Source organism: Ornithorhynchus anatinus, chromosome 6, assembly GCF_004115215.2.
Source record: "Ornithorhynchus anatinus isolate Pmale09 chromosome 6, mOrnAna1.pri.v4, whole genome shotgun sequence".
Lineage (NCBI taxonomy): Eukaryota > Metazoa > Chordata > Mammalia > Monotremata > Ornithorhynchidae > Ornithorhynchus > Ornithorhynchus anatinus.
In genome coordinates, this window is record NC_041733.1 from 1,756,789 (window position 1) to 1,768,954 (window position 12,166).

The 12,166-nt window shown below is 54.6% G+C and overlaps 1 protein-coding gene across 4 annotated transcripts in view; it reads right to left on the reverse strand.

Moving 5' to 3' along the window:
• Positions 1–11,914, reverse strand: part of RPS6KA6 (ribosomal protein S6 kinase A6) — a 91,231-nt gene extending 79,317 nt beyond the window's left edge. For 3 of the 4 annotated variants that reach the window (XM_039912312.1, XM_029067204.2, XM_029067202.2), the window contains exon 1: positions 11,711–11,913. In XM_039912312.1, coding sequence (XP_039768246.1) covers positions 11,711–11,845 — 135 coding nt within the window. In that variant the 5' untranslated portion in view covers positions 11,846–11,913. Of the gene's footprint in view, positions 1–11,710 lie in introns of all 4 variants that reach the window. The other variant, XR_003760460.2, reaches the window with a different exon arrangement.
• Positions 11,915–12,166: the final 252 nt, after the last annotated feature.

Genomic DNA, 12,166 nt, shown 5'->3' on the forward strand with positions numbered 1-12,166 from the left:
ATCCGTCATCTTCCTCAAACGGCGCCGGCAGGCGTCTCTTCTTTTCTCCTCTCCCACTGCCTTCTCGCGCCCCGCCGCTTCACGCAAAAATCCTTACGATGGGCTTCGAGGCTCGGCGCCCACCTAACCGCCCCCACCCCTTTCCTTTCCGCTCTCTTCACCCACTACTCCCTGACTCGGTCTTCATTCCTCCCAATCGCGACTGAAACTTTCCCTCACTGTCAACGTGTACCCACCCCGGCACTTAGAACAGTGTCTGACATATGGTAAGGGCTTAACCAATACCGCGAAAAAACAAACAAACTCTCCCAACGCTGTTCCCGGTTCACACCCTCTCCCTCAAGTTTGGAAAACCCTGTGCACCCAAATTTGATGGACCGCATCTCCCCCCAAGTTCCAAACCCTCCTCAAATCCCACCTCTATCGATTAATTCCAGCTCCCTTAGTCATAACAACTCAGGTGCCATCCATCTCTAGCACTAACTTCAACTTATTTCAGGTATGACCTTAAACAGAACCTCGGCACTCACGTCCAACTTTTCATCTTGACTACCCTCCCTGTAAATCTTTTCCTGTCCGTCTCCCCCACTGAAGAATAAGCTCCTCATGGGCAGGGAGGGTATCTCATAACGATAATAATAATAATGGCATTCGTTACATGCTTACTATGTGCCTGGCACATAGTATTATAACGAATACTATAATTATTATGTAATAATGATAATGGTATTTGTTAAGCGCTTACTATGTGCCAAGCACTGCTCTGACCGCTGGGGAAGATACAGGGTAATCAGGCTGCCCCAAGCGGGGCTCACACTTTTAATCCCCATTTTCCAGATGAGGTAACTGAAGCACAGAGAAGTGAAATGACTCGCCCTAAGTCCCGGCAGACAAGGGGCCGAGCCGGGATTAGAACCCATGTCCTCTGACTCCCAAGCCCGTGCTCCTTCCCTACGCCACGCTGCTTCTCCAATCTCTTAGCCTGTACTCCCCGAGCACTGACTGGGCATTCCATATACACTATCACAACCCCAGTTGTAGGGAATTTTAAAATCCCTAAATTTCAGGGAAGGAATTCACCTTCTGAGTTTTTATTACGGAACGATCAAGGTACCTTGCCTTCGGGTCCTACGCCTCAAAACAACCCGTGCCCTGCACATCCCCAAACCATTCCACGACCAAGCCCTGAGGCCACGTGATTTTGGCCACGTCCTCCCAGAGAGACCGGTCTTTACACCACTGCTGTCAGATCTGCTCCCAGCCGAGACGTCCTCACCCTTCCCTCCTCCAATTCCTCCTTCCATCCCGCTCTCGGGTGACAGGTCCCGGGGCTCTCGATCAGTCAGTGGTATCTACTGAACGCTTACTGTTTGCGGAGCACTGGACTGAGCACTTGGGAGAGTACAATATAATAGAGCTGGCAGACACGATCCCGGCTCACAAGGAGTTTTCATTCTCCCCCCACGCTCTGCTTTTTGCTTCTCCTACGTCTCTTTGGCTCCCAATTCCCCCAGCCCTCAAGTCCCTCTGGGAAACTTTCCTCCGGCAGCCTACGACCAGAGCCGCTCTCTGCTGACAACAGTAAACAGCCAGGTGAAACAAAAGGCGGCAAAAGGTGAAGGAGAGGGAGAGAGGGAGGAAAAAGGACAGGGAGAGAGGGGAGAAAGAGGACGGGGAGGGAGAGAGAATGGAAAGGAGAAGAGGACAGAAGTTGGGTTGTCAGCTACGGAAAGAAAGTGGCGAGCTAAAGAGATTTACAGAAATTAAGCATTATGTCAGAGATGGAGATGTGGGGAAAGGTGAACAGATTCATTTTACTTTCATCCCCAAATAGCACATTTTTTTTAGAACTCGTCGGAAATCGCCGAACACCCGCTGTGTGCCGAGCACAGCACTAAATGCTTAGGAGCGCCCAAGAGTGTAGTGGACAGAACCCAGGCCGGGAAGTCAAAAGGTCGAGGGTTTTCATGCCGGCTCCCCCGCTTGTCTGCTGTGAGACCTCGGGCAAGTCACTTCTCTTCTCTGGGCCTCAGTGACCCCATCTGTAAAATGGGGATTATCGAGACTGTGAGCCCCACGTGGGACAGGGACTGTGTCCCACCGGATTTGCTTGTAATCCGCCCCAGCGCTCAGTCCGGTGCCCGGGACACAGTAAGTGCTTAAATACCACGGTTATTATTATCCCTTAAAAGGCACGATCCCCTGACCTCAAGGACTTTACGGTCTTGGGGAGGGGGGCAGGCAATCAAGAGCCGGGAAAGATGATCCTGCGGATGGGGAAGCACCAACACGGGGGAGAGACAGAGGGCAGGAGGGAGAGAATGAGTGTGTACTTGTGCGTTTGTATGGGTGTGGGGCGGGGAGGGGGGTGGAGAGAAGAGAGTCGACCCATTCGGAGGACCAAGGCTGTCTGTGGGTGAATAAGCAAGGAACAGGTGCAAAATGGCTGTATCCTCCCTATGCCTGGAACTCTCCCTCAGCCCTCCTAAAATCCTGCCCTCTCTAAGGGAGCCTTTCCCTATTCCCAGCAGCCTGACAGATGTCCTTAAAAAGAACCACAATTGTGATATCTGTTAAGGGCTTACTATGTGCCAAGAGCTGCAGTAAACACCGGGTAAGATTCATGCATTCATTCCATCGTATTTATTGAGCGCTTACTATGTGCAGAGCCCTGGATTAAGCGCTTGGGATGGACAATTCGGCAACAGATAGAGATAATCCCTGTCCGGGCTCACACCAAGGTAACGACCGGCTAAGGAGGAGAGAGAACAAGTACCGAATCCCCATTTTTTTGCAAATGAGGGAACTGGGGCGCGGGCAGGTGAAGTGACTGGCCCAAGGTCTCCCAGCAGACAAGTGATGGAGCCTGGCTTAGAAGCCAGGGCCTGGGACTCCCAGGCCGGGCCTCTTTCCACCAGGCCACGCTGCTTCTCCTCAGCGCTTACACCAATACCTGGGCTCAGAAGTTCTGCGTCTGCGTAAAGTCACGTGTTCAGTGACCAGCCGTTCTACGTAGCCTTGTTCTTACTGGCATTTCTTGGCCCTCGATAAATACCACCGATTGACAGCAGTAGTAGTAAGAGGATCTATTAAGTGCTCGCTGGCTGCAAAGCATCGTACTAAACCCAGGAAAAGAATACAAGGGTGAGTTTGACAGGGTTTCTCACTCCACCTCAAGCCACTCTGACGATCGATGCCCGTCCGCTTCCCACGCTTGAGCGAAAGCTCCACCAAGGCAGGGAGTGCGTGTTACTCCCTACTCAGTAGGAGCTCCATTGCCGGTTGACCACTTTTCCGGCAAAGGCAAGGCCCGGGAGGCCATTTGGCTCCAGGGCCCAAGTTTGGAAGATGTGCTAACTCCTGGGCACGACACGTCGAAAATATTCATTATTCCCAAGAATATACACCACCTCGATCCAAGCAAGAGGAGTGAGGAAGTCCTAAATTCTACTTTCCAAACCCCCTGAGCTGTACAATCGAGCTTTGCAAGAAAAGCATCTGTTCGGCGAGAAGGCGCAGGCCCTGGTGAACGTTTTATTGGGGTGACAGCTGAAATGGGTGGTTTACCCTGCCTCGGCTCCGTGGAAATCTGGTCCCGCAATCCATCAGACTAAACCTCACAGGCGCCGACGCCGACATACACGTGTGGCTCATTTTACAGGCGAGGCCCTCTGGAGCGCGCCAAACCAACCGGCCGTACGAGAGCGGATTAGGGGAAACACGCTTTTGAATATCTTGGTAAGTTGATATGCTTCCAAATTTTATAACTTTATAAATCACATCTCTTCCAAGAAGTCATCTCAGACTAATCTCTCCTCTCCCCGCCTCCTGCAGAGCCTATGACTTCAGTCCCCACCCGCTAAGCTCCTCAGACCCTCTCCCCCGGCTGCCAACACTCCCCAGAGAATTGAGGTATATCTTTCAATCAGAGAAGGAGATTCAAGAAGAAGCAGCATGGCCAGTGGATAGGGCACCGGGTTTGCCGTCAGGAGGACCTGGAGTTCTAATCCCAGGGCATCCGTAATTTGTCCCGGCTGGTGTGACCCTCTGGGCCAAGTCACTTAATAATAATAATAATCATAAATCCATAGGCAATGTTTGGCATTTTGAATTAAGCGCTTACTATGTAGCAAGGGCCCTTTTCTAAAGCGGCTGGAGATGGCCCCACAGAGGAAATCAGGGTAGGATCCACCGTGGGGGCTCGCAGCTCTTCATCCCCATTTTCCGATGAGGTAACTGAGGCACAGAGAGTAGAGTGACTGCCCACACCAACAGCTGACAAGTGGCAGAAGCTGGGATGGGCGAACCCATGACCTCTGACTCCAAGCACCCGTAGCTCTTGTCCCACTGAGCCACGCCGCTCTCTAGCCACGCCGCAGCCTCGTGCCTCGGCTACTCACTGGAAAATGGGGATTGAGACTGGGAGCCCCATGTGGGACAGGGTCTGGTGTGCAAACCATCCGCATGTACCCACCTCAGAACTTAGACTAGTGTCTGACATGTATTCATATATAATAAAAATGTTGGTATTTGTTAAGCGCTTACTATGTGCAGAGCATGTTCTAAGCGCTGGGCAGGGCCATCAGGTTGTCCACATGAGGCTCACAGTCTTCATCCCATTTTACAGATGAGGCGGAACTGAGGCACAGAGAAGTGACCTGCCCAGAGTCACACAGCTGACAAGCTGGGATTCGAACCACACCTCTGACTCCCAAGCCCGGCCTCTTTCCACTGAGCCATGCTGCTCTCTAGGTTCTATTAAGCACTTAACAAGTTACCACAGTCATTGTCGTGACATTATTATTATTGAATCTGGTGGCTTTTCCCTCACCTGGTAATTACGTGTCTCCTCCCGACAGACTCCATTGAGGGTGGGTGTCAACTGCTCGGGCACTCTCCCAAGTGCTTAGCTCCAGATAAATACTATTGATCGATTCACCGCACCCAAAGCAATCTGCTGAAAACCAGTCATTCCGTTCCATTTCCTGTCCTTCGGTAGCATTTACTAAGTGCTTACTCTGGGCCGAGCACAGCGCCAAGCTTGGGAGCGTATAATACGGAGGCGGTAGACACGATCCCCGCCCTCAGGAACCCTTACAGCCTTGTGGGGCTGAGAGACCTTAAAATTATATAGGTTAGGGAGTGGCAGAGTATAAGGGTGACTAAGTAGGAAATTGAAATTACCTTGCTTATGGCCCCAAGAGCTCCTCTGCTCTTCCCCCTTCCCCTCCCCTCAGCACTGTGCATATTTCTATATGTCATTTATTACCCTATTTATTTGGGGTAGGTTCACTTCTCTGTGCCTCAGTTACTCATCTGTTAACATGGGGATTAAAACCCCGAGCCCCACGTGGGACGACCTGATCACCTTGTATCCCCAGCGCTTAGACCACTGCTTTGCCCATAGTGAGCGCTTAACAAACACCGACATTATTATTATTGTATTTGTTGATGAGGTATATATTCCATGATTCTATTTATCTTGATGTTGTCTGTTTTGTTCTGTTTTGTTTCGTCGTCTGGTCCCCCTTTTAGGACCGTAGCGCGTTATTGGGGCAGGGAAGGTCTCTATCCGTTGCCAAATTGTCCATTCCAAGCGCTTTAGGACGGCGCTCTGCGCACAGTAAGCGCTCAATAAATACGATTGAATGAATATATTATTTATTCCTCTGTTTTGTTCATGATGCGTATATATTTAGGATTCTATTTATCTATTTTGATGGTAGTGATGGCTGACTATTTGTTCTGTTGTCCGTCTCCCCGTTTTAGACCGTGAGCCCGTTATTGGCAGGGATGTCTCTATCTGCTGCCGAATTGTCCATTCCAAGCGCTCAGTTACTGTGCTCTGCACATAGCAAGCGCTCAGTAAGTACTACCGAATGAAATGCTGACGGGGTGAAGATCCAAGTGCTTAGGGGTACGGACCCAAGGTACCTCGATTCTGTTTATCGTGATTATGTTGCCTTGTTTTGTCCGTCTGCCTCCCCCGATTAGACTGTGAGCCCGTCACTGGGCAGGGATGGTCTCCAGCGTGGCTCAGTGGAAAGAGCCTGGGCTTCGGAGTCAGAGGTCATGGGTTCGATTCCCGGCTCTGCCACTGGTCAGGCTGTGTGACTGTGGGCAAGTCACTTCACTTCTCTGGGCCTCAGTTACCGTCGCTGTAAAATGGGGATTAACTGTGAGCCTCGCGTGGGACAATCTGATGACCCTGTATCTGCCCCAGCGCTTAGAACAGTGCTCTGCACATAGTAAGCGCCTAACAAATACCACATTATTATTATCTGTTGCCGAATTGTCCATTCCAAGCGCTTAGTACAGTGCTGCTGCACAGAGAACAGTGCTCTGCACAGACTAAGCGCTTACTAAATACCAACCTTATTACAGTAAGCGCTCAATTCAATACTACTGAACTGAATGAATAAGTTGATGCAGAAAGTGATGGGGAGAGGCTGCGAGAAATGAGGCTTTCATCAGGGAAGATTTCTAGGGGGAGAATTGATTTTTAGTTGACCTGTGAAACGTGGGGAGGGTGGGGTCTCTACGATATGAAGGGGAGGGAGTTCCAGACCCGAGGAGATGTGAGCAAAGGGTCAGAAGCAGGACAGGCGGGTTCGGGGTACGCTAAGTCGGCAGTAGAAGAGTAAGTGTTCGGGCTGGACCGCGGAGGAAATCGGCAAGGCCAGGTAGGGAGGGCAGAGCAGCGGGGCCGTGGCTATTGGCGCGGGGCCTGGGCGTTCGGGAAGCACCTGGGTTCTAATCCCGGATCCGCCACCTGCAACTGGGTGACCTCGGGGCCAGCGCCTCTCTGTGCCTCGGCTACCTCATCTGTTAAAATGGGGACTGAGAGCCCCACGTGGGACCAACCGAATCGCTGTACCACCACAGCGCTTAGGACACTGCCTCGCACATAGTAAGCGCTTAACAAATACCACTGGATTGAGACTGAGCCCCAGGTGGGATAGGGACTGTGGCAACGGGATTATCACGCATCTACGGCACCCTACTGGAGTCCCTAGCACAAAGAAAGTGTTTAACAAATCATACTAAAAAAAAAAAATCGCATTTAAAAAACCAGTGGAATTGCCAGCTTTAAAGCCGACGCTACTAGGGAGTCTGTATTTGATGCGGAGGTGGATGGGCAACCCCTGGAGGTTTTTGAGGGGTGGAGGGACATGTACCCGACAGATTTTTAGAAAAAACAATCTGGGCGGCAGAGCGAAGTCGATTAGACCGTAAGCCCGTCGACGGGCAGGGATCGTCTCTATCGGGGGCCAAATTGTCCATTCCAAGCGCTTAGTACAGTGCTCGGCACATAGTGAGCGCTCAAGAAATATAACTGAATGAAATGTGGCCTGGAGTGGGGAGAGACTGGGGGCTGGGAGGTCAGCGAAGAGAGTGACACAGTAGCAGAGTCAGGATAGGAGTGCCTGGACCCGCAGGGCAGCAGTTGGGATGGAGAGAAAGAGGCGGATTCTAGAGAGAGTGTGAAGGAAGAAGTTATAATCTTTAGTCTTGAAATGCAGCTGCAGGTCTGACTGTAAAATACGTATGCCGTGGGGAAAAGAACACAAAAAACCCTGGGCTTTATAAGCCAGCTTTTGACTGGGTGTTTACCGAATGATGATAGAGGGACACAAATATCTTACCCAAACTAGAGTACCGCACTTCTGGAGACAATAACATTAGCAAATATGTCCACGGAATCCAGCATTAGAAAGTAAAACCGTATTTGCTCAGAGATACTCCTCTGATTCCAGGAAGCCAAAAATCGCTTTAAATTCTAGCCCCGCTAAAGGCGCCACTGGGGGTGGGGGGGAGTCACCAGGAGTTTCCGGACTACAATCCTTAAAACTGCAGAGGTAGATCTAACCAATCCTCACTGTTTTTAGGACGGCAAAAACCCTATCTTCCCGTCGACCACATGCTTTATTTTACTCCCGATGGATTTTTTTTTTCCCCCGCAAGTACTTAAGGATGGAGACTGTGACTCTGTAGTGAATCACTGCAACATTCAAACGGCGTATTCTAATAAATATGTCAGAGAGACAGCCCCCCCCCCCCCCCCACACACACCCCCGGTCACCACAGCGCACGGAAACAACACCGGAAGAGATCACGACAGGAGAAACGCCCCGGGTGCCGCTGGATGGCCGGGCCTCGCCGTCTTCTCGCCCCTCATCTTAGAGCATTTTTATCCTTTATACACCATCATCCCCCCTAATAACAGGTACTCGCTACTAATGACCGCTTGTCTTTTCCAGGAACTTAGCAATCCTCATCGCCTGGCAGATAGGGCCTGTTGAGAACCAACTCCCCACGGTCAATCAGTCAATTATTGGTATTTTCTGAGCACTTACTAGGGGCGGAGCACCGAACTAAAGGCCTGCGGCGAGGGGGGGGGAGTACGAGACAACGGAAGCCCCGTCCGAATGAGGGCATTCGCTCGGAGCCCCGGTGTGCCGGGCAACCGATGCCAAAAGGAACAAATGAAGCCTTTCGGCATTACTTTTTCATGCACTCGCAAGACAGAGACGCCGGCGCTTTAGCGGGCTGGGCGAGCGGGGCCCATCTGGGGACTACGGAACACCCGATTGAGGGCCATCTCTGACTTCATTTCCAGTAGACGGGGATTAAATATTCATGCGTCGAGGCTCCCTTCCCGGCCCCCGGCTCCCGTTCGGAACGCATCTGCCGGGAAGGGCCGGAAAACCCCGTCGATCCGGTCGGTGTTCGGAGGGCGGGCGGAGCGGGGTTGGAGGGGGGCGGGCGGCCCCTCCGGGCGCCCGGGGCGGGCACGAGCGGCTCCACCGAACGGCAACGGACGCGTGCCCTCCGTCGCCGCTTGGATGCCCCATCCCGGCCTCCATTCGCCACCCCTGGACCTCGGGGTGGTCCGGGGGGGAGGGGGCAGAACGGGTCGGAGGTCACCTCCCCCCCCATCCCCACCCCGGCCTTGGTGGTACTTACTGTGCCTCAGTAGTACTGACGGGGTGACTGCTAGGGGCAAGCATTCCCTGGACCCGGTGGTCATTCATTCAATAGTATTGATTGAGCGCTTACTGTGCGCAGAGCGTGTACTAAGCGCTGGCGGAAAGGACAAGTGACGATCCCTGCCCGCCACGTGGTGGTTGGGAGAGTGCCCTATGCCCGCCCTTGACCCCAAGCCCAGTGGGGCCGGACACCGGCCAGGGGGTGGGAGTCTGGGCTTCTGTTTCACGTCACGTGTAAAGACGGAGGGATCCCCATTACATTTTGGGGAGACCCCCCCTCCCCCCCCCAGGGGGTGCAGGGGAGGAGGGGCTGCCGCCTGGGGAGTGGTTTCAGCGTGGGGCGAAGCTCCCCCCCGACCCTTCGGGGCACCTGGATCCGGGGGAGAGGAGAGGAAAATCAGTGCGCCCGCAAGAGGACGGCGGGGGGGAAAGCGGCGGCCTCGTGGCAAGAGTCAAAAGATCACGGGTTCTAACCCCGGCTCCGCCACTTGTCCGCAGCGAGACCTCGGGCAAGTCGCTTCACTCCTCTGGGCCCCCGTCCCCCTCATCTGTCCAACGGGGGACGGAGGCTGTGGGCCCCACGTGGGGCAACCCGATTAGCTTGGATCGGCTCCGGCGCTCAGAGCGGCGCTTGGCGCCCGGTGAGCGCTTAATACCATCATTATTAACGCTTATTAAGAGGGGAGCCAAGCCCTACCGAAGGCCCATCTCCTCCGAGAGGCCTTCCCAGACCGAGCCCCGCTTTTCCACATCTCCCCGGACTGGCTCCCTTTGCTCTTCCCCCCCTCTCCCCGCCCCACACCACTTATGTCTCTATCTGTTCATTTTATTTTATTTACGATGTCTGTTGATTCGTGTTTCTGTCCATCTCCCCCCCCCCCCCCCCCGCAGACGGTGAGCTCGCCGCGGGCAGGGACTGTACGAGAAGCGCTGCGGCTCCGTGGACAGAGGCCGGGCTTGGGAGTCAGAGGTGGTGGGTTCTAATCCCGGCTCCGCCGCTAGCCAGCTGGGTGACCTTGGGCAGAAGCCGCTTCACTTCTCTGGGCCTCAATGACCTCACCTGTAAAATGGGGATGAAGACTGTGAGCCCCACATGGGACAACCCGACTACCTTTACCTCTCCCAGCGCTTAGACCAGAGCTTGGCACGTAGTCAGCGCTTAGCAAATGCCATGATGGTTATTATTATCATCATTAAGATGGGGATGAAGACTGTGAGCCCCCCATGGGAGAACCCGATCACCTTGTATCTCCCCCAGCGCTTAGAATAGAGCTTGGCACGTAGTCAGCGCTTAGCAAATGCCATTATATTATTATTATTATTATTCTCATTAAAATGGGGATGCAGACCGTGAGCCCTACATGGGACAACCCGATCACCCTGTATCCTCTCCAGCGCTTAGAAAGGTGCTTGGCACATACTAAGTGCCTAAGAAATGCCCTTATTATCATTAAAATGGGGGTGCAGACTGTGAGCCCCCATTTTGGACAACCTGATGACCTTCTATCCCCCCCGGCGCTTAGCACAGTGCTTGGCACCTAACAGCGGCGTGGCTCAGGTGAAAGGGCCTGGGCTTGGGAGTCAGAGGTTGTGGGTTCTAATCCCAGCTCCACCACTTGCCAGCTGTGTGACTTTGGCCCAGTCACTTCAGGTCTCTGTGCCTCGGTGACCTCATCTGTAAAATGGGGGTGAAGACTGGGAGCCCCACGTGGGACAACCTGATCGCCTTGACTCTCCCCCAGCGCTCAGCACAGTGCTTGGCACGTAGTAAGCGCTTAACAAATGCCACCATCATCATCATTATTATTTAAAGGGGGTGCAGCCTGCGAGCCCCGCGTGGGCCGACCTGATCCCCCTGTCTGCCCCCCAGCGCTTAGAACAGTGCTTATCACATAGTAAGCGCTTAACAGATGCCACCACCATCATTATTATTATTAATTATTATTTTAGAAGGGGGGTGCAGCCTGCCAGCCCCGCTTGGACAACCTCCTCCCCCTGTCTCCCCCCAGCGCTTAGAACAGTGCTTATCACGTAGTAAGCGCTTATCAATGCTACCACCATCATCATCATCATTATCATCATTATTATTAATTAAAAGGGGGTGCAGCCTCGCGAGCCCCGCGTGGGACAACCTCCTCCCCCTGTCTCCCCCCAGCGCTTAGCACAGTGCTTGGCACGTAGTGAGCGCTTAACAAATGCCACCACCATCATCATCATCATTATTATTATTAAAAGGGGGGGTGCAGCCTGCGAGCCCAGCGCTGGGACGACCTGATCCCCCGTCTGCCCCCAGCGCTTAGCACAGTGCTTTCACGTAGTAAGCGCTTAACAGATGCCACCATCATCATTATTATTATTATATTATTATTAAAAGGGGTGCAGCCTGCCAGCCCCGCTTGGGACCAACCTCCTCCCCCTGTCTCCCCCCAGCGCTTAGCCCAGTTGCTCGGCACTGAGTAAGCGCTTAACAGATGCCATCGTCATCATTATTATTAAAAGGGGGGGGGGAGGGTGCGGGCTGCGAGCCCCGCGTGGGCCGACCTTGTGCCCGTGTCCCCCCCGCCCCCGGCGCTCAGAAAAGAGCCGGGCACGTAGTGAGCGGCTCGGACCGGGCGCCGACCGTCTGTGGGAGTGGGGGGGGGGGCGGCGGGGGGAGGGGAGGGGGAGGAAGGACGGGCCCCCCCCCACCCCACCCCCCCCCCAGCCCCCCGGAGGCTCACCTCGCCCGGGCCCCCCGCCGCCGGCCGGCCGCCCGGTCCGGCTCCGACTGCGGCTCCGTGTCCGGCTCCGTGTCCGTGGGCGGCCCCGTCCATCTTGTGCTGCCAGGGATCCTCCGGAGGGGCGAGCGGCACCATGGCCCCTCAGCGCCCGCGGACCCCGCAGCCCGCGGGAACCCGCACCCGCAGGGCCGCGGCCAGGGGCAGGGCAGGGCAGGGCAGGGCAGGGCCAAGGGCCAGGGCCAGGGCCAGGGGCAGGGCCAGGGCCGCGGGCACCACCAGCCGCCGCCGCCGCCACCGCCGCCACCGCCGCTCCCGCCCAAACATCCCCCCGCACCGCCCTCCCGCAACGACACCTCCCCCACCGCCCCGCCCCGCCCGACGGACGGACTGACGGCCCCGCGCGCCCCGCCCTTCGTGCGTCGCGCGCCCGGCCCCGCCCCCTGAGCGGGCTGATCG